This window comes from Scophthalmus maximus, chromosome 12 (assembly GCF_022379125.1).
Source record: "Scophthalmus maximus strain ysfricsl-2021 chromosome 12, ASM2237912v1, whole genome shotgun sequence".
In the NCBI taxonomy this organism is placed as follows: domain Eukaryota; kingdom Metazoa; phylum Chordata; class Actinopteri; order Pleuronectiformes; family Scophthalmidae; genus Scophthalmus; species Scophthalmus maximus.
Window position 1 is genome coordinate 20,596,446 of NC_061526.1, and position 26,640 is coordinate 20,623,085.

General features: G+C 42.2%; 1 protein-coding gene across 14 annotated transcripts; it reads right to left on the reverse strand.

Annotated features, from left to right (window-relative positions):
* Positions 1-61: 61 nt before the first annotated feature.
* On the reverse strand, positions 62-26,640 carry mybpc1 (myosin binding protein C1). 14 transcript variants are annotated; one of them, XM_047336152.1, is made up of 35 exons: positions 26,339-26,640; positions 22,196-22,222; positions 20,564-20,635; positions 19,383-19,601; positions 18,300-18,347; positions 16,563-16,604; positions 15,961-16,002; positions 15,196-15,306; positions 14,969-15,117; positions 14,734-14,851; positions 14,496-14,547; positions 13,804-13,860; positions 13,075-13,083; positions 11,472-11,638; positions 10,844-10,976; positions 9,583-9,591; positions 9,224-9,348; positions 9,024-9,129; positions 8,743-8,909; positions 8,459-8,624; positions 8,272-8,378; positions 8,052-8,188; positions 7,565-7,724; positions 7,368-7,472; positions 7,093-7,281; positions 6,450-6,584; positions 5,676-5,843; positions 5,465-5,553; positions 5,189-5,384; positions 4,917-5,056; positions 4,652-4,811; positions 4,045-4,181; positions 3,605-3,791; positions 2,299-2,335; positions 62-856 (listed from the first exon to the last, which is right to left on the reverse strand). In XM_047336152.1, exons 1-34 carry the CDS (start codon positions 26,358-26,360, stop codon positions 2,316-2,318), a joined length of 3,771 nt encoding a protein of 1,256 aa, XP_047192108.1. In that variant the 5' UTR covers positions 26,361-26,640; the 3' UTR covers positions 62-856; positions 2,299-2,315. The 14 variants fall into 14 exon arrangements, with proteins under 14 accessions (XP_047192108.1, XP_047192103.1, XP_047192102.1 ...); XM_047336147.1 differs by lacking the exon at positions 2,299-2,335 and having other exon boundaries at positions 16,563-16,601; XM_047336146.1 differs by lacking the exon at positions 2,299-2,335.

Genomic DNA, 26,640 nt, shown 5'->3' on the forward strand with positions numbered 1-26,640 from the left:
CAGTTGTTTTTAAAGCAGTAAAAGGCAGATTAACGCAAAAATTAAATTCGAAGCAGTAAAATTGTTTACATTTACTATTTATTGTAATCCGTGGGTCATAATTACAAAGGTAAAGACATGCACGCATGACTGGACCTCAGCCAATATGAATTCAAAAAATTAAAATGTATCATGCAAAAATATGAAAACCTCTACATTTTCTATGAGACATAAACACCCTACACAGAGGGAAATCAAACAATTCAACACATTCATTATCCAACATTATTCAAGTCTATTTTCATTTGTCTTGCCACATAGAAGTTCTGCAACACCGTACAAACACCAAACTTTTGTTTACAGTATACATCCCCCTTTTCCTTTCTTCAACAAGCACTCCCAAAAAAATATCACCTAAATACTGTAGATGTGCCACTGTTTGTGTTATATGTGCTTTGTATATGTTTGTTTTTTTACACACTACACAAACTTATCAAGGCTAGAATCAACACATTGCTGACATGCATCAGAGCTGACAGTCTTTCAAACACAAGAGAGTGACAAAGAAGTGAACAAGCTTTTTTTTTCTCCTATGGTAAAAAGCATTTCACACCACATGACCAGTCCAATCTCTCCCACACCCTTTTGTCCGTCCCTCCGCCATCCCTCCATCCACTTTCAGGCCGCCGACCTCCAGTAGGGGAGAGAAGAGGATCACTAATGGCGGCAGATGTCGGCAAAGCTAAAGTGTCTCATTGCGTTCAGGCCAATTTTTTTTTTTACTTCTGCTGCTCGACAACCTTCGCCTCGTTCATGTACTTGTCGATCAGGTTTAGGGGCACTCCTCGTTGCATGAGTTCGTAGAAGGTGAACCCCCCTGGGGGACGAGAGGAAAAAACTCTTATAATGTACTGAGTTACAGAGGGGCAAATGAGAAGAAGGAAGAGGAAACGTGAAGAGGAACAGAGACAGAAAGGAGAGGAAGAAAGCTGAAGGGCAACAAGCTGATCGAGCAAAACAAACAGCAGCAAAGTTGAGAAGCCAGATGTTCACAACACTGGATATGGAGTGAAAAGAGAGAAGAAAGGTAGTCAGAATAGTACGTGTATACAGTATTATGCACAATCAGTTCTAAATGTCCCAATTCCATACTATGCACTAATTCTCTAACTATTCTATAACAGGTGTGACGTTTCCTATGTCCATCATCTTCATTTTGCGTGTTAAACACAAAGTACCTCGGAAGCTGATGGGAATTTCATCAGTCTAACAGTTATTTGATCATAAACCTGAGAGGCTTGTACCAAATTTCAGGGAAATCGACTCAACCGTTGTTGAGATGATTGAACTTAAAGGCACAGTTGTCACCCCTCTGGAAAAAGTATACTGACGTTATAAATCAAGTGAGAAGTCATTTTCTCATAGATTTCTTTGGAAGCGGACTTATTTTTTCCAACCAGTGGAGTCATTCAAGACAGTCCTTCCGCATTGGCTTCCCTGAGTCTGTGTGCATTTTAATACAGTCTATGGTGTCCATCAACAGCTCACTCAAAAATCTGGCTTTATAAAAAAAAAAAGACTGTATACTGTCTTTATTAAATTAAATTACAATGTATGTATAACAATAAAATCAAAAGTTGCTAACCATTAGTGTGTAGTAGGGAATTGGGGCAGAATGTAATCTAATCTGGCTAGGAGAACCAGCCTGATTAGAACATAAGTGGAAAATAGCTGATTCCACTGAAATACAATGCATGTTGAGATTGTTGCAATAATCCAGATTAATGAATAATGCCTTTAGTTATCTGCAACAAGCAAAAGTGCTGTCTTCGCTTATCAGGCAGTTCAAACATAACATGGAAAATACCCAGTGTTAGTTTGCTTTGTTTGATCCTGTGTGATTTCATTAAACAGCAGCAGAGAGAGAGAAAAAACACATAGCGTGAAACTCAGTTTCAAGAGATGCCGCTCTGGATTTCTCGGCAAAGGTTAGAAAGTTTCAAGAGTTTGAACTTTTTTTTACTCACCTTTTCTGTGGCTCAAGTTACATGAGAGGTAGTCTTCAAATTCACACAGTTTCAATTATAATATTCAAGACGAAGTTGGTTAAAGTCAGCCAGCCAAGAGGTTCTCGGGGGAATCATTTAGCAAAAAGCTGTCATGCAAATTCTGTTTTACATCTCTCTGCTTCCCGTTTCCTTGAGCAAGAGAAGCTGCTGCTGCCCCACTGACCGTGAAGAGCGAGGTTAAAAAATGCTGGCTGAAAGATGCATAATGAATGACATAAGCTTCATATGCCGAAACCATATGAAAGCTTACCTTATATGAACATACATTCACAATTCTTGAGTTTGGACTGGGGGAGAGAGAAGAGAAAGAGGGGTTAACCAAATGTTAACATGGAGTTATATGTGTGCACCAGGGAATACTGTTGATTTATTACTGAACTCTTTTATATGAGGAGTTAAAGAGTGTGTGGCACAAAGGACACACTGGAATCTGTGGAGACTAGTTTAAGATGGACACACATTGAATAATACAACCACAAAAAAAAAATACCACAGCTCTACATGTTATGCCTAATGAGGTGTGACTGGAAACAGACTGTGTGTGTTGTGATGACGAACAAGATGACTGGATGGACTGGGCTGGATAGAGGGGAGGGATACACCTCTTCATGTTGCACACACATGAAAGGATTATTATTATGTCCTATCTACTTTGAAAATGGTGTCGAGGACCCATTGCACCAGATGTTCATAAGTTCGAACCTAGCCAAGTTGTAATGCAAGTGTTCACAAAGTAGAGAAATACTCATCATTACATTTAAAAATATAAGTTGCACCAAACAAACTCATCTACACCTTGTAACTGCCAGATGTAGCTTGCTGTTGTGTATCTAATCAAACTAAGTGACCAAGTTTGACCTAGCTTGCTTGAGTGAAGCATACAAGAAAAATGTAAGATTGTCAACAGATCCGACCTGACACAGTAAAATGCTGTTTAACAATCTGTACTCTAACTAAATGACCAGATAACTTGGTTAGTAAATCTGATATTTTTTATGCATTTTAACTTTATCAAAGCTTCTTACTCCGACACACATATTTCATGTATGCAAATAAAAAATCTGTCATAAAAGTTTGTCACTTAAGATTGGCACTTAAGTTAATGATATTGTGAGGCCTAATAATATTGTTCGCATTATATATGTTTCACAGCAACTGATTGACACATTGCAAAAGTCTACCATAGCTAAGTCATTGTAAGATTTAATGGCTCAAACTGATTTAATAAAGTTTGAAACTAGCTTTTTGTCTCTAAACTAAACCTCAGTGATGAATTTTACGAATAGCTGGTGCAACGCGATCCAGATACTTACATGTCCATCGCATGTGGTCAGCCCTTTGGTCGACTGTAGCACACAGTTCAAACACTGCGGTACCCTGACGGAGTTGGTTTCCCAAAGTCGCCTTTACTTTGATTGTAAATACTTCGAAGATCCTCAAAATGGAAGACACGCTTTGAAACAGCCAAAACAAAAAATAGAAAGGAAAGAGGACCTTTGGGAAACCAGACTCTACTACAGACAGGTACGCAGGGAGGCCTCCTGCTCCACACTAACCTTTGACCTCCAGCTTGCAGTCCACTTGGGCCTCTCCCAGGTCATTGATGGCCTTGCAGGTGTACAAGCCACCGTCGTAGGGGCTGGGCTTTCGGATCTCCAGGGTACATACTCCCTGGTTGCTAAACATGCGGTAGCGCGGGTCATCGACGATGACAATCTTGTTCTTCATCCAGATCACTTTGGGCTGCAGGCACATACACAGATACGTCATCGGGATGAGGAAGTGTATAATACCACTGTATAACCTCTCAGTTTGAATAATAGAATTCTAGGATCTATTTACCACATTGCTCAGCACAAATATCACAGTCACTGAAAGTTGTATAAAATGGTCTGACATGTTATTTGCTCCATTTGTCTTAAATACCCATTAGCTGTGACTAAAGCAACGACTGAATGGTCTTGTTGTGATGTTGTATGTGTGTTCTCCCACCTACCCTTGGGTTGGCACGGACGCTGCAGTTGAGAGTAGCATTGTAGCCGGCGATGGCAAAAGTGTTGATCAGCGGCTGTGTGAACTTTGGCGGCTCCTTGAAGTCGCGGTCGTTGTACTCAGGCGTTTTCACCTGCAAGCCTGTTGGGGTAAGGGTAAAGGAATGGGGTTGTGCATGATACTGACGCTGATCGGTATCATGTGGGGAATTGCCTACGTGCATGATGAGGGAAACACAACATTTCTTTATTTATCATCGGCTGAGACTGAGACACCAACGTTTAAGGGCCTGTCAGTCATAGTCCAAACCCCTGTTGTATTTTAGGGGTGGCAAACATCACTGACAGTACCTTTCAGTTGACAGCTGTGAAAGGAAGATGTCAGCACATGAAACAAGAAGTTTATTGACATTTTTTAAATATCCAACACCAGTGTGATTTGTTCCAGAGTTTTCACTTTGGAAACATTTTCCCTCATTGGAAATAACTGGGATTTAAAGTCTGTGCTCCTAATGCCATCATAGAACACAGGACACACTTTCCCGCATATCTCACCTGTTCACACACACAACCTCGCACACTTTCACTCGCTACTATCCCAGTCAGTTGTACCTTCTTTTACGATGAGGGCACTCTTTTTGGTTTGGGTGGCGGCTTCACTCAGGCCACACATGTTCTCGGAGTAGATCCTGAAGAAGTACTCGTTCCCGACCACCAGCTCTGTGATGGTGATGCAGGTGCGATGGTAGTGCTCGATGCACGTGTACCACTCCTGAAAAGTAGAGTAAAAGCAGGTGATGTAACTTTCTGCAGAGATGAATTGTACATGTAAGATGCTTCCCAGGAGACTTCAGAATCATATGAATCCATCCTCTACCATTGTCTTCTTGTCTGCTTTTTGAATGGTGTAGCCTGTTATCGGGGCGTTGCCGCTGTCTTTCGGAGGAGTCCAGACCAGAGCCACATTTCCTCCCCATACGTCTTCAATTTTCACACACTGGGGAGGTCCGGGCAAGTCTAGCAGTCAAGTGAAAGGGTAATGAGCCGACAGTTTGGTCTTGGAAAAAATCCAGCATAAAATTCCAGTCGTGGTAAAAAATTGTGGTTGTGTAACAATAATATGGTTAAAAGAATGATGCATTTGCTCACCTATGATTTGAATGTCAATTATAGCTGTGTCCACATGGTTTTCAACCTGCACTGTCATCTCGTACTTCCCAGAGTGGCTGCGTTCCGCCTTACGGATGAAGATGATGCTGTCGCAGTCCGTGTTGCGGATGCTGACGTGGGTGGGCTCTATGGGCGCTCCGTCCTTCAACCACATGACCTTTGGCCTGGGTTTGCCCTGCGGACATAGCACAGAGCGCCGTGAGTTTAGTATTTTCCGTGAGATTGCATAAGATCGATCGGAGCTGTGGGATTTACCATAAACGGCACCACGAGGTTGACCGCCTCTCCAACTCGGCGAGTGTACGTCTGCTTCAAGTGTCGGGGGACCCGGATCTTGGGTGGTTCTGAGGTGGAGACAGACCAGAAGGTACAGTATGAGGGATGATTCTAGATTGTCCAAAATATCCAACTTTCATGCCGAGTTCCTGTGAAACACACAATGAAATATAAACCTCTCTGAGCTCACCAATAACCTCTTTGACCATGACAGAGTGCTGAAGGGTCCGGGGAGCGCTGGCTCCGGCAGCATTGATGGCCTTGACTCGGACTAAGATTTTAGACCCTGGGTTCAGTCCAGTGATGGTGTACCTTGTTTTCTCTGTCAGCTCTTGGTTGGAAACTACCCAGTCATCACCTGTAGGGGAAAAACAGTCGGGTTGTTAAACAATTTGGTAGCAACACTGAATTAATTGTCAGTTTCATGGCAGAAATTTACTTGGTTTATAGTACCGGACACATTGTCTCTCCATGAACGTGTCTCACTATGCAAGCATTTTCGTTGACATCCAAGGACTTGTAATTGTCAGTTTTCATATGGGACATTATCACCATCTCATCTGTCTCTCACATTATCCTTCACGTATTAGGTTCTGTCTCGTGTGAGGATCCATCTCCTGTTGCTCTGGGTACGTTCCTCTTAATCTATTTAACCTATAACTGCATGTTGTAGATGTCATGTTTGATATTAATTTCTGACTGTTGACGATGGTGCCAACTGTGATTAAAATTCTCGTTTCCATAATGTTTTTGTCAAAGATATTGGCCCGTCTTGGATGTTTTCGTCCTATACATATAGTAAATCATCTCATAATGCTTCTCAACTTTGCTACTTTTGATTTGTTTTCGTACAACAGTGTAATACAGTGAAGAATAGAACTGTGTTGTGGGTGTTGCTGTTTGTGGCAGACGCAGCATCCTAGGGCTTCTGTCGGAGCCTATAATAGCTTTGCAGTTGACTCACCTCCTTCTATGCAGTACTCCACCAAGTATCCGTCCAGACCAGCAGCTCCAATGGTTTCGGGAGGGCGCCACTTCACAGTCACTGTGTTGTCAGTTACGTCGTCCACGACCAGCATGGTGGGCTCACTGGTCACAGCTGAGAGGAGATCAGAAGCGTTTGATTTCCAACAATGAAGAAGATCAGAAAACATCCATTTTGGTGAGTCACAAGCACAAGAGCAAGGCGTCTCTCTCTCTCAGGCTGGAATGTTATCAATCTCCCTGTCAGATCTCATTAGTCCCTGCTCTTGCCGTCTATTCTTGTGTTCTGAATCATACTTAACTCCGATTGAACCCCCCGGACAGACCTGATCTCCTAAACCTCTAATCCACAGATGATTTGGAAGCCATTATAAAGACATATTTAATATCCTCCAAAGCTCCTGCGTGTCTAGTGGAGGTCACAGTCAGAATGCTTGGGATGGTGGGTATGGGGCATAACAGCTGCGTATCTGGGGTCCCAAGGGCGGATTGCACATGCACTATCATCGGCCCACACTTTGAAATTTCGTCCACTGTTAGAGCACGGTTGTTGGATAAAGTGAAGCCTGACAGCTCAAAGGCCAGTGCTAAGACTGCCAAGTGCAGACATTCGGGCTACTCACCGAGGGGAGTGAAGGCTTTGGATGGTTCGCTGGGCTTGGACACACCAATAGCGTTGACTGCAAAGATCCGCACTTCGTATGGAACTCCTTCAATCATCTTCTTGGGGTCGAACGATACCTCTTTGATCAGGTCAAAGTTCAGTCTCATCCATCTGGAGCTCTGCTTCTTTTTTCTCTCGATGAAGTAACCTTCACAGGACAGGTCAGAGACCTTGACATTTAAAAACCATCACATAAATTTAAACTGTGGCAATAAAGAAAGACGCAATCTTTACCTAATATCGGTGAACCCCCGTCGTATTTTGGCGGTTCCCATGTCATAGAGCACCAGTCGCCGCCCACCACTGGGACCAAGGGAGCCTCTGGAGCGTCAGGAATGTCTGCAGACAACACAAACTTACAGTAAGGATTCAAAAACAAATTTAATATTCTCTCTGTGGGCTTTAGACAGAGGTCTTTCGTGATTTCTTACCTACAACCTTGATTTTGATGCTGGCCGTGGCCTCACCAGCCTCATTCTGCAGGACTATCTTGTAGTTCCCTGTGTCCTCCCGCTCGCTGACGTCAATGGTCAGACTGGTCTGATCGCCGTATGTTTCAGCTCGGACACGGTGACCGGACTCAAGAATGACCTGGGACAAAAGGGAAACAGAAACAAATACATGTAATCTAAGTCTTTAGTCACTGCCAGATGACATTTTAAAGACTGACTTATTTCACTAAACACAGCTACTTTAATTTGTTTTTAGTCCATTCCACATTCACAGTCCTGCAGCTGGAAATACTCCGAGAGCTCCAAATAGGTATTAATCCACTGTTGATAAAGGTCCCAAACAAATCCAGAGACTTACATATATATAGAGCTGTCATAAAAAAAAGAAAACACTCTAATATTTTACAAGACTAAAAATATTAAAAAGATTAAAAGCTAAAGATTAAAGATAAAGATTAAAGCTCACCCGTTCTCCCTTCATCCACACCACTCTGGGTGCTGGCTCTCCAGTGATGGGGATCTCCAGGCGAAGTTTGTTTCCTGCCACAATTGTCACGGTGTTGTCTGGGAAGTTCAAGCTGTCCAAGTGCACTCTTGGAGGGTCTGCAAAAATGAAATCAGTTCATGAAAAGATAGAAAAACTTTAGGGAAGGAAAATCCTGGGAAGCATAATTTTTTGTTTGTACCAATGATGTGAAGTTTGGCAGAGAGGCTCTGAGAATATCCCTCAGGTATAAAAGTGTAATCTCCTGCATCGTGAAGAGAGCCGGCCGCGATTTCAAGTCGATGGATCCTGAAAAACCATGAAATGATGTTACTCATCAGCTGCGGGAAAGTGCTTTTGATTGACTGAGTTAAAGAGGGAGCACAAACTTATTTCTGTGTATGATGTTGATGCGATCATTGGGCTGGATCAGCTGTCCATTCCTGTACCAACGTCCCGGGACATTGCCTGGGAAGATCTCACAGTGAAGGGCGATGGGTTGACCCAGCAACACTTTCATATCCTGCAGGTCCTGGTAGATCTTCAGTGGTTTCACTAAAGAAAAGCACACAGGTAGAACGGAACAGAACATTATTAATAAAACAAAAAATAATTGTGCACAAAAGCATGCAAGCAAGTAAAAAAAAAGAAATAATGGCCAGATGCTACATACAGTCGACCTGTACATGAGCCTCAGATGTGCCGCCAGAGGCCATGATGGAGTATGTCCCAGTGTCTTCTCTGGAGGCATCATCGATCACCAGGAAGTGTTTGGTTCCCTCGCTCTTGACTCGGTATCTGGAGCGCACTCCTGTTGGAACCTCCACACCGTTCTTCATCCTGAAGGAGGAAGGAGCGTTTTAAGCCTCGTTTGATTTGCAAAACAACCTGCAAAATGTGATTTGGTGATTTTACCGTACAATATAGAATGTATTGTAGAAGTAGTAAATTTACCATTTGACTTGAGCACCTTCCTCTGTCACCTCGCACTCCAGCTCAATTCTCTCATTCACTGTTGTCTTCACAGGCTCGATACCTTTGACTATCTTCACTGGCAGCTCTGTGAGACAAGAGGGAGAAGAGTCAGATTCGCTGTCTAGTTTTTTAGACATCGGTTATCAAGTTACAATAACGTGAACATTCCATCGACATACCTTTGACAAACAGCTCCGTGGTGCACTTCTCGTCTCCCGCAGCTACGGAATAGGCCGCGTCGTCGTTCATGCCGCAGTTGTTGATGACCATGATCCTCTGTGTGCCTTTATGCTCAAAGATATACCTAAACAGCAAGTCCATTAGTCACATCACTGCTCAACCAAAGAAGCTGTGGCTAAATGCATGAGGCTAAATGCTTACCAATATACAATAATTCTTATACTTCTCACAAAACTTTGTATCATCATTGTTCAAGTCAACATGCACCAAATACAAACCAGGAAATCAGACTAGACAATCAGACTAGACAAAGAAGGCAGGTTGTAGCAAAACTGACAGTACAGACTGATGGACTTACTTCCTTTGACTAAAGGTCGGCAGTGGAGCCAGAATGGGGCCACAGAGAGGAAGGAGCATCATAATATTACAGACGGACACACAGACAAAAGACAGAGAGACATCATGCCTGGATGGGCTAGACAAGGTAGTCAGCAGCAGGGTTACGACAAAGAAGAGGCTCAGAAGAGAGAAACAGACAGAGTTTGACAGTGAGGTCTCGAGAAGATGGAGCCCTCGAGAAAATGCCACAGGAGACCAAAACCAGAAAACAGCAATATCCTCCCAGATGGCTTTAACTTTGAATGGCTTTGAACAGATGCTTTTAGTCAATTTGCATCAGGTCAGTTGTAATATTTATTTAGTTTACAACACGAGAAGTCTGTGAGCCTATAACCTTTTCTGTCTATTCCATGATTCTATAAACAAGTGCTGAACCATTGTGTTTTCGGTTGTTATTGCTATAACTGGTATTAGCCTTATGAGAACTGAGTGGTATACTTTTGTAAGGTGAAGCTGAGGAAAACAACAATGTTGGGTCTGTTTGTCAATACGAGCAACCCCTTCCACATTTTATTTGACTGAACAATCTTAACTTAAAAACTTTTTTGTTGTTGTCACTCATTAAAATGAGTCCTGAATCTTCACATTTATATCAATAAATAAGGATTGCCCTGAAAAGAAACCTGCAAAAGATTTCATGTCACTTCAAAATAAGAAGATTGCTACATGATAAATATTGATGTGATTTAGCATTTACTAAATCTGTTCCAAAGCCAGACTTGGTTAAAGACCTGTGAAGGAGGTACCGCCTTTTTCCTGTACAAAGAAGGACATATACAGCAGTTAATGGCAACAGTTGACATCATACACTGCATTACACCCAAATGTAGCTCGGGGGGCATTTACAGTATGTAATATGTGTGTGTGTGCGTGGGTCTGTGTGGAAACCGATAAGAGCCACATTAGAGTCGAGGTATTGTTATTTGTTCACTGGATATCAGCTGGCAATGGTTCACATTGTAGTGACATAAAGAGAGGGATTCAAAACTTAAGTTTTGGGACATTTGATATGCCTTAATTCTGTGTGTGGAAATAAAACATGTGAACCATTGTGCTTTTGAATTGCAACAACAACATGAAAGCACGTAATATCAGAGAAGCACTAAATGAATACATCGCCACAAACAAAAGCATTTTTTTAAAGAAATAAAATGCCTTTCATTTTTGCAGTGTTGACAGGAAGCAGACGGAGACACACAGAAGAGAAGGTCATTGCATACTTGGGAGTGGGCCTGATTTCTTGTCCGTTCTTGTACCACTTGAGCTCAACAGTGGGGTCGGCCAGGTCGACCACCAAGCGGATCTTTCCACCTTTGTCCACCTGGTAAGCTGGTTCCAGCTTCTTTGCAAAAGCTTGAGACAAAATTAAGGTCACATTAACAACAAAGGTCGATATTCCTGCACAAATATTGATATTCACCTACTGAGTACTTTTTTTTCAAAATTAACACAGCTTAAAGGAGACATATTATGCTCATATTCAGATTCATAATTTTAATGTGGGTTATTACGTGAAAAGGTTTACATGCTCTAATGTTCAGTAAACACATCAGCTTCCTCAGAATGTCCATTCCAGCAGGTACCTTTTTCAGCCTGTCTGAGACGCTTGGTTTTAGCTCCTGTCTCTTTAAGGCCCCCCTCCCAATGGAGCCCAGTCTGCTCTGATTGGCCAAATGGCCCACTCTGTTGTGATTAGTTCTCTCGGTTTTGATTTACCCGGCTTTGTGAGAGGAGCTTCCTTTACCACGGACTTTTGGCTTTTTAACTTTCCAGATCTTTTACATACACAAAAAAACTACAGTATATAGGGAAAAGCTAAAAAAGCAAAACATGTCTCTTTTAATTTACCTTCGCTCTTCTTCTCCTCTTTTGGGATCTTCTTCATCCTCCGCAGCAGACCCCGCAGATCTGTGATGCCATACATAAAGGCGATCTTCTCGTACTCGTCTGGCCGAGCTCCCTTCAGAATCTCCCACACATCCACCTCTGGGGTGTCATCTTGCTGTTTCGGCTCCCTAGCGGTGCCGTATACAAAGGAACAATGTGAGGGAAGGAGTCATAGGCTGGTGTTTGCAACATGTCCTGAGGAACTACTTCCTAACCTCCAGGAGAAGGGTCTGGTAAGGGTAGGAGATTTCCACGCAGGTCTCAGAGACTTACTTGAACATACTTTTTCTAACTGGAATAATATTTCTCTGAAATAATGTTATTCTATTGCCTTGCATAGCTTTCCTCAGGACATGTCACACAAAGGGATGGGCATGGTGAGTGGTTTACCTGTGTGTTAACATTGGCCCTGGAGTCACATGTTAACAGTGACAGGGTAGCAGCACTATTAAAAAAAACACACAGGTGTTCCCTAATTTATCTAAAAGTTGTTCTGGGTTAATTGTGTGTGCATGTTATTTAAAATACATGTTAAAGATTTCCTTTTAAGTGTTCAAGATAGACAAGGAGGCATCTTAAAACCAAAGCCCCATAAGTCCCCCGACAAACCACTACAAGGAAGGTATTTATTATTGGAGATAATTGCAGTTATATTTTCTATAAATTATATTTCCCGACAAACATGGAATTGCTTTATTAAAGCCCTCTCTACACTGTTAGGAAAATTACTCCTGTAAATGTGTCAACACGTTCGTTATTCTTGACTTTTATTGTGTAACAACACGTTGATATGCAGCATGCAGGGACTCAGGGGAAACCTGCAACAGAGATCTTTAACAATGACCTTAATGTGTCTTTCCTTTTGCGTCATGAACTGGCCCATCCCTTTGTTTATTGTTGGTTTGAGTGATCACTTCACCGTTAGATGATTTATGTCTATAGTAGATGTTAGCAGATATGTTAGAGGAGATGTTGTCCTTCACATAAGTGTACACTGTACATTAGTTTATATAAAGAACATCCAGTCCGTCCTCTCTTTCATAGACATTTACCCAAATGTCTGAAAGATCAGAGGTGAACAGCACAAAGCATTATTCCATTTTCCTGCGCGTATTTCTCATCCGTTTATTTTCAGGCAATTATCAAGACGGCCAAAATAAACATGGTGGACATTTGTCTTGTATTTCTAAATTGAAATAAAACGACAATGTAGCGATAACACTATTTTACGGCATCATTGCTCAATGGCCCACTAGCATACCGTTAATGATCCAAAATGGGGCTCTTTGCCTCATAAAGGTGACATTTGATTTTACAGCTTGATGTAAAACAGTCACCTCAGAGTGTTTATGACGCAATGGCCCATTTCCATCATTACCGATTGCTAACAGAGCCGTTTGGAATGCTGCCTTCAAATGAAGTGTTACCGTACTACAGTAGGCCAACACTCTTGCTCGTCCAAATTCCTAAAGCTACATGTCATGCTGGGGACTCTACAGGATTACGGTACTCACCCGCAGTAAGGTCTAATCATTTTAAAACTTATGGTTTTCTCTGTACTAACCTTTGATTTCTGAATATGTAGGGGAGAAGAAGAGACAAGCCCAAAATAAATGTATAATTTCGCTGGGGAACAGTGTCACTGCCTAGGTCTATTTGTACTCTTGTACACTTGAACGCTCCACTGTATCATCTCAAATATGCAAATATGCATTATGGTGTTTGTTTTGAACCACCACAGTAGCTTTGGCATAGTACAGGGGTTTTCAAACTGTGAGACACGCCTCGTTGTGGGGCATTGGAGAGTTGGGGGAGGTGCAGGGGAAGAGACAAAGATAGAGTGTTAACTGAAAGGATAATAAAATGCGTTCAAACTTTAGCATATAATTGCTGCAATATTTATCAAAATTGGCACTTGCAATACACGATACACATACTCTTAGATTTACTGTGACCTACACTTTCTAATGATATAGTTATGCCCTATGCCCATCAGAAATCTGCTTACAGATCATCAAAAAGATGCTCCTCATATCTCCGGAACTTGCCTGAAACTCGTTATGTTTTGAAGTTTTCTTCAGTTTCAAAGTGATCCATTGACAGTCACAGACTGGAAGTGATAATGGGGGGGAGGGGGCCCACAGTGTCAGACTTTGAAAACCCCTGGTATAGCATAATGCACCATAAGTAGAAATGTACCTGCCACTCATACGGTGGCCTAATACAAACCAAATTTATCAAATAATTGGAAGGACAGGACAAAACCCAATCCGGGTTGGGATGTGATTCTCACCTATGTTTAAGTAGACCACTAAAGTCAAGCTCCCCTGCATCTTCTTGTCCTTCACTGCTGTTGTTAACAAGGAGAGATTAATACAGATTTAATCAGAGGTGAAACTGATACAAGCACTAGAAAACAATGCTAAAAGAGCAACACAAAGCAAAGACTTTGACGTCAACGTGTTAGCTCCAATCTAACACGATTGGTCATTACACAAAATCCCCTTTCTTTTGCCTTTTCAGGATAAAAGATCGAAATAAGGTGGTTTGTGTAAGACAAATCAAGTGCTGTCCCATGTAATATTGCCACAATGTTGAGGCAATGTTGAGACAACATTACCAAGCCGCAACATTGTGATAATGCAATGAAACTGGGATGCTTTGCGTCGCTTTCCAGACACATTGTTTGTATGGGGATTTTAAAAATGCAAGTGTTGGCCTTTCAACCAGTAGGCTGGTTGATTTGTAATTACCTTTACAAAAGGTTAATGACACTATCACAACCACCGTGTCACACATATGCAATATCTAATATTATTTGAAGGTGAAATGTTCATTGTTTTTCTTTTCTTGTTGTCTCAGGATAGGATGTTCAGTTGAAGAGAAACAAAGGGAGAGCTGTTGAAAAAGGAATTCAAAATGGCCGCTGTCGACGTCTTCCGAATGTCAACATGTCTTTCAGTTGCATCACATTCTTTTTATTACCTTCTTTTGAAAGCTGATCGAATATCAATATTCTGTGAGCCTTGTCCAACTTCTGCAAAACAGTGACAACACTAGTCAGCATTTTCTTCTATTTTCCTCCAAAGACGGCACATAAAGATGGACGACATGGCAGCTCTCCAAAAGTGAAGTGGAGACGAGTCATCCATCTTTATTTGCTGTCTAAGTTTTCGCCATGTTTGCAAAGACGAATATATTGCACTTTGTTGCTTTGACAAACCTTTGATTTCCAAGTCAAAGGAACAACTGTCAAACTTGTCCTTGTAGCTGACCTCGCACCTGTAATTCCCAGCATAGTTATCTTTGGCCTTGATGATGTGCATCTCAAATGTGTGGATCTGCCAAGGGGGGAAATGTAGGAATTGGTACAGTCGCACCATTTGCATGTAGTGTGGTGCTCACAAACTCATGAATGGCAATAGGGGGTTGGGGGGAGTTGCCTTCGCGTACAGTACCTTGGTGAATCGGTCAAAGGTCTCTTTCAACTGTAAGTGCTTCCCTGTTTTGCTGGCCAGATCCATCCATTTTCCCTTGAACCACTTGATGGTGGGTTTGCGGAGCAGATCTTTGGCCTCCACCTTGGCAACGAAGGTGATGTCTCCACCTTTGGACACAGAAAGTACAGGGGTTTTTGTCCATTTGAATTTTTTTGTTAACACCTATCCGCTGTGCTGTTACTCACCCACAGGGACAGTGGCACTTTGAGGTTTCTCTATCAGCAGGGTGGACAGTGGTGGGGTGTCAATGGGCTTGTCCGGGTCCTCTGGGGCCTGGCCATCTCCCAGAGACCACACTGCTCAGTTGGGAGAAACAAATACATGACCCACAGATCTCCAATGCCATTGTGTAAGAATATTATATTAAGAAACCCACCTTTTCTGTTTCATCTGAAATTTTTTACCACAGTAAAAGTACAAAGATAGACTAAAAGGCCGACGCTTTCTCACTTTCAACAATCACACCACATACACCAGCAGAGTTTAAGCTCTTTGCAACATGGAAAGCATGACACAGACAATATGAAACACAGAAAGGGGGGCTAATTTCCTTTGCAGGACGTGTTTTTAAGGACATTTTCAGCAAAATGTGATTTTTTTATGAAAACCCTTCCTGATGCTCCACTCTTCAGTGCGATCCTGGAGGTATGACTGTGAATACATCACACTGTTCTTGTTGTTTCCAGATCTCATGAGGGATGTTGTTGATGTTTTCCGAGGCTGTCTCTACATTTTATGCAAGTTTGCCATTGACCAATTTTTGTTTATCAAAAGCTGCCAGCTAATTTTGAAAACATTTAATTCGTCCAAAAGCCTCATCATGCCCTATAGGTGGCAAGGAGGACATATAACATTTCAGGAAAAGAGAATTTTTCATATTGCACAACATAGTCTTTAGACAAATTAGTGAACATATTTAACCTTTTTTTTTTCGTCTACTACTTTATTACCTGAGTCTTTTCTCCCCATGGCTGACACAGGGACGCTATCATCTGAACAAAGACAGAAAGAAATTTACAGCATATTGTAAGGAATAGTACTGTAAAGTCCAAGGAAGCAGGCACACACTCATAAAAAGTAACCAACAAGCAATTACTTCCAATTACTTCCAAGCATTGATCCAAGGAATTCTGATTCAAAAGTCTGACGATTAAACATATTAATTATTGTTGTTGTTTTTGCTGTCAGACTATATTTAATATTACTCAAGGATTTCTGGTTGATAGGGCAAAACCTAGATAAGACTGATTCGAATTGTACAGAAAACAAAAATCACATGGCCGTGTAAAGCACCTTAATATTTAAAATTAAAAAGAGAAAACAACATCAGTCCATTAATGGGTGTATATTAATATGTTAGAAAGGAGAATTGGAACAACTTCTCTTCTTTACGTTGAAAAAGCTAAATTCTAGACACACAGAAAAACATCTAGAAATAAACATGTGTACAACATGTTTCCTAATGTTCAGACAGCGGGTGGTTTGGATTTAGACTAAGCTACTGGTTTGGTTGGTACTGAGATAGTGGTAGTGTTTAACAGAGGGATCTTACTAGGTAGATCAACTGAGAGTTTCTTGAGTGAATTGGCATCTTCTGTGAAGAAAGCACAGTTATCATTGGAATTAATCAGGATAACCTCAGCCACTTAAGATGGCCTGATGAATGTTGTGTCTACATCAGTGTGGAGGTGAGTGGCCATTGGATGCTTTCCATTCAAAAGTTTGGTGGCTGCATGCTCCCTTTTATCATTTTCATTTAATTTATATCTCGACCGTGAAATGTTTTTCTTTCAAAACCAAGACATATTGTTTGAAGCCACTGAGAGGGGAGCAAATTTCATCGTTGTGGCTCAATTTGTGGCTTGTAGCACAAAGTCAGGGGGGCTGTACAACTTGGACAAGCCACATGTAAGAAATATATCATTTATCATTAAGTTTATTTTACATGACAAAAGGCTTCAACCAACTGGTTATTTTAGGCAAGTGTACTTTATTTAATACTGGTTTACTTGACCGCATGCAGCTGCTTTACTCAGCTTTTTAATGGGAAGCATCGAGGATCGTCTCTGAGACATTCACAAATGGTGACATAGAAATTATAAACCTATTTTAAAATATAAGAAATACAATTTTGAATACTCAGACATTTTGTCAACTTGCTGGTTTACCAAGATGTATACCGTTTTTGTTTCAGTATGTCTGGTGATAATGAAGCATGGTGTTTAGCCTAGCTTAGCAGAGGGAAAGTTATGTTAGCCTAGCTCCATCAAAAGTGCCTTCTTACAACTCTGTCTTTTGTACAAATTGCTTTTAATTATTAACATCCTTCATTTAATTTTGACAAATGTAAGTTATTACCCCTGCCTCTGTTTCCAGTGTTTAAGCTAGCAACACTAAGCATACAGCTAGTTTTGGGCCCCCATAATGCTTCAGGGAAAGGGAGTAAGCAAATTTCCCAAATGTCTGAGTATTTTACAAAGCAAATAACAAAGTAAGTATATCAGAATTAAAAAGAAATACCCATCTACTCTTCTCGCGGCCGAGAGCAATTTGAAACATTTTGTTAGCATGATTTGTACAGAGGCTAGAAATCAAACCAAACTTCGATGTTTTAAAATTCATATTGTAATATGAGGGGCTGGAGTGATGACAAACTGTTCTGGGACAAAGAAACATAAACAAAAAACTGAAATTCAATGTCATTTCCTCTTAATATATACACAATATTTTACAAATAGCCTATTCAAATTAACCAGTTGAGTGCATTTATGTTAATGTGCATGAACACAAAAAACATCCATGTATTTATTTCTAATATATACATGTGACACATCATTGTCATATCCATACCTTCATTTGAAATACATAAATAAATAAAGGTTGATGTGCTTGGAGGAATTATTCTGTGGCATTTTGCATGTGGAAATCATACATTTAGTACATGTATGACTGACATACAGACATACATGGGGATATTTATTGATTCGACATGAACATATGTAGTACAAAAAATTGTTGTTACATTTCAGCTGTTGAAGATTAAAATACAAACCCAACATGTTATTTTTGTGACTAGTGGATCAAAAATGTGACCTAAAAATATGACTGACTGACCGACACTGCCATACAAAACTAAATGTTAGCTTGTAATTCAATACTTCAGTGTTCCTCTCAGAATTTTCCAAGCACTTCTGAGTTGATGGGCATTGATTTGAGTCGAAGTGATGCTGAGTGCTCTTTTGCAACCGGAATAAATCAGGAAGTCGTAAGGGATGATATGGGTACCAACCTGCTTGGGGTGTTGGGGATGGGGTAGTGGCTGCTTCATGATCATCATCTGCAATAAACGTGTCACGGAAAAATAGACCCACCTATCAAAAAGCTCCAAGTCCATCACTGGCAGGCCAACAAGACACAAGACTGGCAGGCCAACAAGACCATCGACCACATGCGACACAAGACTTTTAAATGGATCGTGACATGCAGCTCTTGGACAGGAGGAATGTGCCCTATGAAAACATTGCTACTGTATGACTGAGACAGGACAGTGTGATCATGAATGTGTGAAAAATGTTTTGCTCATTGTACTCATTGCCTCAAGCTTCTCAAGCTGCCATAACAAAAGCACAAGCTCTCTGGCGCTGCAGTGCATGTACATGTGTATCATGAAAATTAGTAGGGAAAAATTGAAAACTTGTGTTACTTCAAAGAATCTGAGTTTCGTAGAGGCAGAACTGTATCAATTCACCTGAAGATACTATGCAAACTGAACTGATGGAAGGAAACTAATAGACTGCCTAGTCAACCCTATAAATGTATGCGTGTTTGCTTATTATTCTAACTACAGTATACTGTACGTTGATTCAGATTATATAATACTGAATTAAGTTTGGTGACTCACCTTGCACACAAATAGCATCACCTATTTCAGGGTATATTCAGTACTTAATCTTTAAGTCCTTATGTATAAGTCTGTATTTCTTCAAAAATATATAATCACCAACTATTACTGTGCCAGTGCACCATGAGGTCCCTAATGAGCTGTGTGCAAACTTTCTGTCTTTGAAGTCGGCATGCCGTTAAAGCCAAGTTGGAATGAGGGCATTATTTTAAAAGCAAATTATAAATCAATGCATGGCTCCAGTCAGTGAGAGAAAAGTCCGAAGCCTTCTCTGCAGGGAAGTAACTGTGGTTCATTCGCTAAAAAGATAAAAAGGGGCAGTTTTTTTGTCGAGCTGCGAAGCTGAGTATGCAACTGAAATAACTAGTATCAGGTCTTGTTTCAATAGTAATTGATTTGCTGGCGGTATAAATACATTCACACTAACAAGGAGAGATGTTGGACCGATTCATATTGAAGATGAATACTTACCAAGTTTTGGGGGAGGGCAAGGGCCCTCTTCCTTTACAGCAGAGTTTGCGGACTCTGCTTTCTCTTTCACCTCAACCCCACCAGGCTGCGGCTGGTTTGAGCCATTCTCACTTGTGGGACTCTGCTCCTGAGCCACCACAGCCTGTAACGGCTCAGGCTCAGGGGGCTCTGGTTTCTTCCCAACAGTCTCTACTGGCTCTTTCCCCTCTGCTACCGCCTCTGTACAGCAGACAAAGCGCCAGGCTGGAGCAGCAAGCATCAGGCACAAACACAGGCAAGACTATGCCTTGCAAGAAAATGCTTGCTCAAAATGAGCTGGGTATAAATATCTATTGACCAGATAGCCACAATCGTCATTTGGGGTCCTCTCAAGGCCAATTAAACCTCCCAAATACAGACGATAAATTATTGAATTATTATGTGTTATGCCACAGTTTCTGGTGTTGTGATTGGGTATGACAATGGATTAGCTTCTGTATCTGGTCATAGCATATCTATACTGTAAAGCGATCAAAAAGGCAGGGATTTACTGACTGATTTTATTTGATGACCAGATTGTATGTCCAGCATATGGAAGCTTGAAATTGACAAAAGTCTCTAAACCTTTTGAATAAAAAGCAGCATGAATTTTTAGAAGATTAAATCCAGTATCAAATTACTTTTTGATTAAATTTCTTTCACGTCAATATTTTTTCTTGCTCTTAATCTTTTACTTACTTTTATCCCTTTTACCGCTCCATATTTGCATATTTGCTTTTGACTGAGTCAGGAAAACCCAACTTCCCCAATCCTTTCACTGCATAATTACACTCCTGTGTAATGACTCGCTATATAATACAGTCACACAAATACAACCACAGCCACAGCATTAGTTAGTGACAGCCCCAAGACCCAAGGCAGGTACACGTAGAGCAGTGCGGGTATGTGGACTTGTGCACGGTCAGTGGGGTGGCTTACTTAACGCTAACCTAATTTACTTTAATGCGTGAACATACAGTGTATAGAAAAATCATACCTCCGCAAGAAAAGTGCAGTTTCAGGCCTCTCAGAGTGAATTAAGTAAAATAAAATAAAAAAGAATTGTGATGGCACACACACCAAACACGTGATGTGAGTGTGATGTGCAAACGACTGAAACATTCTGCGGAAAGTGATGGGGGGCGTTCGTCAGGGTTACCCACCTGGGGGCGGAGACACTTCCAGGGTAATCTCAGGTAGGGGCGGAGCGGCGTTACTTTCTGGGGCAACACTTTCTGAGCATGTGACAAATATAATGGTGGATGGAACAGCTGCTTTTTGATTAAGCACAAAGCTTCAGCATCTGCAACAGCTCTCTCAGTCTCTTGCACTCAGACAATCGCCATTGCACACAAACAGATGGAAACACACAAATGTGTGTCAACACACACATACACCCACCTGCCTGTGTGTCAGCACTCAAACTCTATCACAAAATGTCATACTTTTTATGGACCATTGATATATACATATATACACATAACACACACAGGGGAAAAAACAACCCTAGATTATATATATTGCATTATTTACCTTTTTTTGCTGTTTGAAAATATACCAAATGTGCTGTTAATACTTTAAGATGAGGTTAAAATTAGAGGTTTCGCCAAAATCATTGATTTTCATTTGTTGATATGAACATTAATAAACAAACTGAGTTAAAGTTCTATGACGGTCGGATTATACCACTCTGTCAACACTGTGTTGTAGTGGTAGTTGCTGGTTCCACCAGTGCAACACCAGCTGGAAGGGTCATGCTTTGTCACGCCGTATTGTGCATTCATTATATATTATATATTATTGTACATTATTACTATAACACATAATAATTGTGTTAGAGCCTCTCACTTTAAAAGTACAGCGGGATTGGCAATGTAAGGAATGCACTGAAATGGAAGTTACCTGTACATATACTACATATCATCCTATTCTGTCCGTGGGCAGATACGCAACTTGTTGTATCAGGGAATACAACTTTAAATTCAGCGATTGCGTCACAGCCGCAACGTGCAGCAGTTCAGTCTGTTGCTAGGCAAACTGTCAACTCTCATTTTGGTATTTACAAATGTCTTCTCAGCTCGTCTAAACTTAACCACTGAAATCCAGGATTCACCTGGTTCCCTTCACAGTGGGAGAGAGTAGCTTCACTGTGAAGGCTGTTGGCTGAGTAACACAAGTAATGTAAGAGTAATGAAACTTATCTGAATGGCATTCTTAGATCACCCTGAAGAAATCTAATTTTTACTGACAAGTTTTTCTTACAAGAACATTCTTAGTCAGACCCTAAAAAGCCGAGCTCCCCCCGCCATGGAACCTCAAGATGCTGAAGCTCCAAGGTTAAAGCCTATAGCACCGGCAGAAAGGGCAGTCGCATGCCAGTACCTTGCTCACATGGGAAGAAGGCTGGGGGGGGGGGGCGTCAGCTGAATCAACAGAGGGGGATCAGCTGGCCGGCGACAGGAATGTCAGAGTTGCTGACAGCTTGGTCGTCGCCACAGATTACTCTGGAGCACAGCAGCACATCGGCACTGCCGACTATTGGCTCCACATTTACACTCCTGTGCGGCCGTGTTTGCGCGTTCACGCCAAAGTGTGGTCGTTATGTTACACGTGAAGACGTGCTCGGGTTGACGCAGGTATACTCTCTGATGAAACTGCGCGACTCAACTCTACCAGTATTTTTAAGCCTAATATGGACGATCCTATGTCGGCTCAAGTGCAAACATTGTGCAGCTATAATCTGCTAGACTGTGAGGTGACAGGGGGAGATCAGATGTCTGTTGCCGTCCACTCACCTTCTGCCTGGCCATTTGGCATCTCATCTACAGAAAGAAAAACATCAAACTGTCAAACAGGACATCAAGATCTCTTGTTCTCTAATGCAATCAACACAATCACTAAGAAATGTCCTTCAATTTGAGCACATTGACCCGTTTTATTGATCTCCATTCACCCCTAAGCCTGATCATCTTTGCCTTGGATTACTGACTCCTCAAGCGAAGACACCGCGTAGTCTTGACTGATTATGATGAAGGCCCCCAGATGACGCACCATTTGTTTGCCCCCCTCTTCGTCTAGACTTATGGAGCTAATGATGGGGGGGACGGGCAGCAACAGAAACATTGTAGCATGCAAGTTTCAAAACATGTAACAGGATTCAGTGCAGGGTTTCAGCACATCAATAGAATCCATACAGCCCCGGGCCATGCTATGACAGGGGTTAAACAATTAACCTCTTTCGTTATTAGTGGGTTAATAAGGAAGTGGAGCCGCCAGACGTTGTCTGGTACACATGGGAGCTTCAGACATGTCATGCAACATCTGGAGAGGCCAGTGAATCTATTGTCCGTGCTAAGATTGATTTAGATTCTTTTGAGCATAGAAGAGGTAGAGGGTTGCAAAGCATCGGACCTTACACGTGAAGGTGCTGTAGATGACTTGCACCTCCTCAAAAAGGCTACAGCAGCTAAAGAAGTGAAACGTGAGGTCAGCTGAAATTTTTGGGTTTCGGTGGATAATGTAGATAATAATCGTCGTCTATTAACCATTAACACACATCCAGCAGAGACGTCTCCATAGCTTCTTCCCACCGTAATTCATTCTCTATCATAGTGAATAAACATGACAAATGACAAGGCGGGCTGTAGATGTCAATCAGTAGACACTCACGGAGAAGAGGCCAGATCATCCTAAAGAATTTAGACTATGGTTAAATTAAATCATGGTTGGCTGGAAGCGAACAGCGATCCTCTGCGTCAAAGTCTGACGTAATCTGAGGAATGGGCTGAAACAGCTGACGGTGACAGTCTATGACCTGATTATGTCCATGTCTCGTGCTGTGGCAGTGTGTGCTATCAACAAGTCAGGCCTCCAATTTCAACGCTTCGATCAATCATTCATGTGGAGTTTAGTAGGACAAATACTGCACTTAAGTAGTTTAAATAAAAAGGAGAAATAAGGAAATAAGGATAATTGTGTTTCCTCACGTCAAATAATCTTCATCCTTTATTTTTCAAACCTTGTCTTTCTTTGCTGTAAGTAGTATTAGTCGTACCTTTTCCATGGCACATTAGCCTTTTTTTCTTGAGGGGGAGTGCACTGGACACATTTCAAAAATATATACATGGACATCTAAGACATTTCCCAAAATACAGATCGGAGAAACAAAACTTCAATTTCCCCCACTTTCTCCTTGTATTTCCTGGAAGTCCAAACATATTTGTCTTCTCATTACATAACACAATCAAGACTCGAGGCCCCCCTTAAAGCGAAAATCCTTTCTTCCCTTGACTAAGACTTTGTCGCCAGTCTAAGAATACTGCAACCCTAACTCCTTGTACGTCCCGTGACTATGCACCCTTTTTGCCATCCGTTCTCTCCTGTCGCTTCTCAGCTTCTGATATCCCTCCGTTTGCAATAATTCCCCCTGAGCATTCCTCGTCAAACTTAGCCACTCTCCCACCTCACTTCAAAACAATGTGCCGCTGGCCACCGGGCCACAATCCTGGAGGGTCACATCATGCACCCGAGAATGAGCCTTGCTCGCTCTCTGTCCCATCACCGCCGGGATAATGAGAGTGGAGAAAGGTTTTGTTTTACCTCGGAGGACTTCCAGTGCAGCTGACGGGGCTGCAGGTATTTTCAGCTGTTGCCCCCGCTGGCTTGCAGACAGAAGGGCTCACACAGGCTCCGACAAGGGGCAAACCACGACAGCTTCATTTTTCCTAATATAGACTGTTATTACTTTTATAATGTTGAGCTTTAAATTGATGATACAAATGTCCTTGTTTTGTATTTTACTATGACGCCTTGTTTACTGCTCCTTCTGGTCAGGAAAGGGACTCCCATGACCCTGTGTGCGGGGTGAGAGGTGAGAGGCAATTAGCTGCTGACAGGCCTTTCCTCTTGTGTTTTTAGCACGGTTTGATTTACGAGGTGTTGTTCTGTGACACATAGCAGCAATATCAGAGGACAGAAACCCAGGGAGAGTGAAGGACCATGGTGACAGTAAATCTCAGAATCGCATGACGTGAAAACTTAGTTGCTGTGCTGTAAAGTCACCGTGGACAGTGTCAGATGTTTTTATAAGGACGCGGGCGACCTCTGAGTGATCCATCCTTAATGGAGGGCGGCGGGGCGTGTCTGTTCTGGCGTGTGCCGCAGAGAGGGTAGGAGGGGTTAGGTGGCGACGAGGGAGATGGCAGGGAACAAGGGATGAGGATTAAAAGTGCACTCATTCTGAACTATTCCGGGGACAAGAATCCCGGTCCCTAGAGATCCACGGGCGACTCAACCCGTCCGTCATCTCTGGTTCTGACTTTTTAAAGGCTTGAGAGTGGGCTGTCTACAACAACAGCCCTGGCTTCCTCCTCCTCAGCTGTTTAGACTCATTTAAAGAACAATACTTTTCTCCCCTCATTTATCTGCTGCCCTGGGCTGTGCAGCTATTTATGGGTAGTGTTTGCAGCCCACTGGAATCTGTTGCCTCTATTTCTCCACGGCATTGTCTCTGAGGGGATCAAAGATGTTTATGGCAGTGGATGATCAATGTTGAGGGCATCTGCTCTGTACAAAATTAACTGTACAAAGGTGCTGCTAGAGGTCAAGATGCTTTTCTTCTGGCTGCCACGAATCCCCACATTGTCTTGACCAGGATTGACCCAACAAGGGTACTGGGGGAAAACCAAAGAATGTTGGGTATCCTCCCAAAAATGTTGGGGTTTTCTTGGGTTTTAGATCCTGCAACTGACATTGGAATTGCCTTCATAGACCCACGCACACTGTAATCTCTACTTTCTCAATGTTTCCCAATGTTAGGAAACATATATTTTCCCCAAAGGCAACTTGGACCTTTAATTCTTGGCTGGGCCCAAAAAAAAAAAAAAAAAAAAATTCTGAGGAGAAACACAAAGGAAGAAATCACCATAGGAGGATATTCCAGCACAGATGCAGTAAGATATTGTTTGTACAAAGAAGTGATAGTGTCGCCTGTATGTGCAAATGAAAAAGAAACCTGACGTGTGGGGAGATCAAAGGTCCTCTAGGATAAAAGGTTCATTAAAAAACGTGTATCAGCTCTCATCAGGAAGATTTCCAAGATCCAAACAAAATGTTCCTCTTCCTCTACAAGGGCATATCTAGTTCATCGGCAGACCCCCCCCCCCCCCCCCTCAAAGAGCAGAGCTAATGGGGAGGGTGGTAGTAATACCATATCGTAATGACAGACAAGACCAGATTAAAAGGGAATGTTGATGGACATGATGGTGCAGATGAATGGCGTGATGGTGTCGAGAACTTGAGGGCGGGACCGGGGATGGGTTAAGATGATGTGGGTGGTTAAATATGGTCTCGAATTGTGAGTGGAGGGCAGGTCTGAGGGGTCCAAACTGGCCCCAATCCCTTAGTCATCAGAGAGACAACTACAGTCAAGTTATTATTCATCCTCCCGAGGCCCAACCGTCGCTCAGTTCATCCCAATTGCATCATCCTCCACGGGTTTCGTGTCTGGCTCGGCACTCATCAACATTCCACCGCTGCGCTTCATCATCGCGTCTTTTTCCCCAGCTGCATCACCAACGCGTCAAACCCCCGGAGCAACAATAGTATCTGTTCGTAAACCTCAAATCTTCTCCGGCCCCCCAGGATGGTGGAAACACGCATGCATCCGAAATACAACACCACTGTCAAAGTCACTTTGAGGATTTCCATGAACAAGCTGGCAGGCGAGCTATTGAAGTGATGGAGCTTCCCTGCAGCAAACATAACCTGCCTGCTGCCCTCAGTCAAAGACAATAAACAGGCAAACATGAAACGACAAAGCCGAACTGCTCGAAACATGTTACACCTCAGTGTAAACTCAATTAATCAATCAAAAAAATGTAATCAATTAAACCAAGATGTTAGCCTGCTAATTCCATCCTGACTGTCAACACTCCTACCTTTCTTTGTGGGCTCTGGCATCTTGAGCCGTGTCCCAAGAAAAGCGGCGAGGAGTCAACAAGTTGCAGGTACGGTACGTAGATGCCTTCAGCGGGGCGACTCTCTGCGGGAGGCCGGGTAACGCGTCGGCGTCCTCTCGGTCCAGCAGGGCGAGGGGGATGATAGATAGGACAGGACGGCGGCAGACCAAAAAACCTCTGGGACCCCTCGGACCGCAGTGATGAGGAGATGAGGAGGGCACAGGGATACGGTTTGGAAATCTCAGTGGGGGAGGAGAGAGGACCAGTGACATATACAGGGG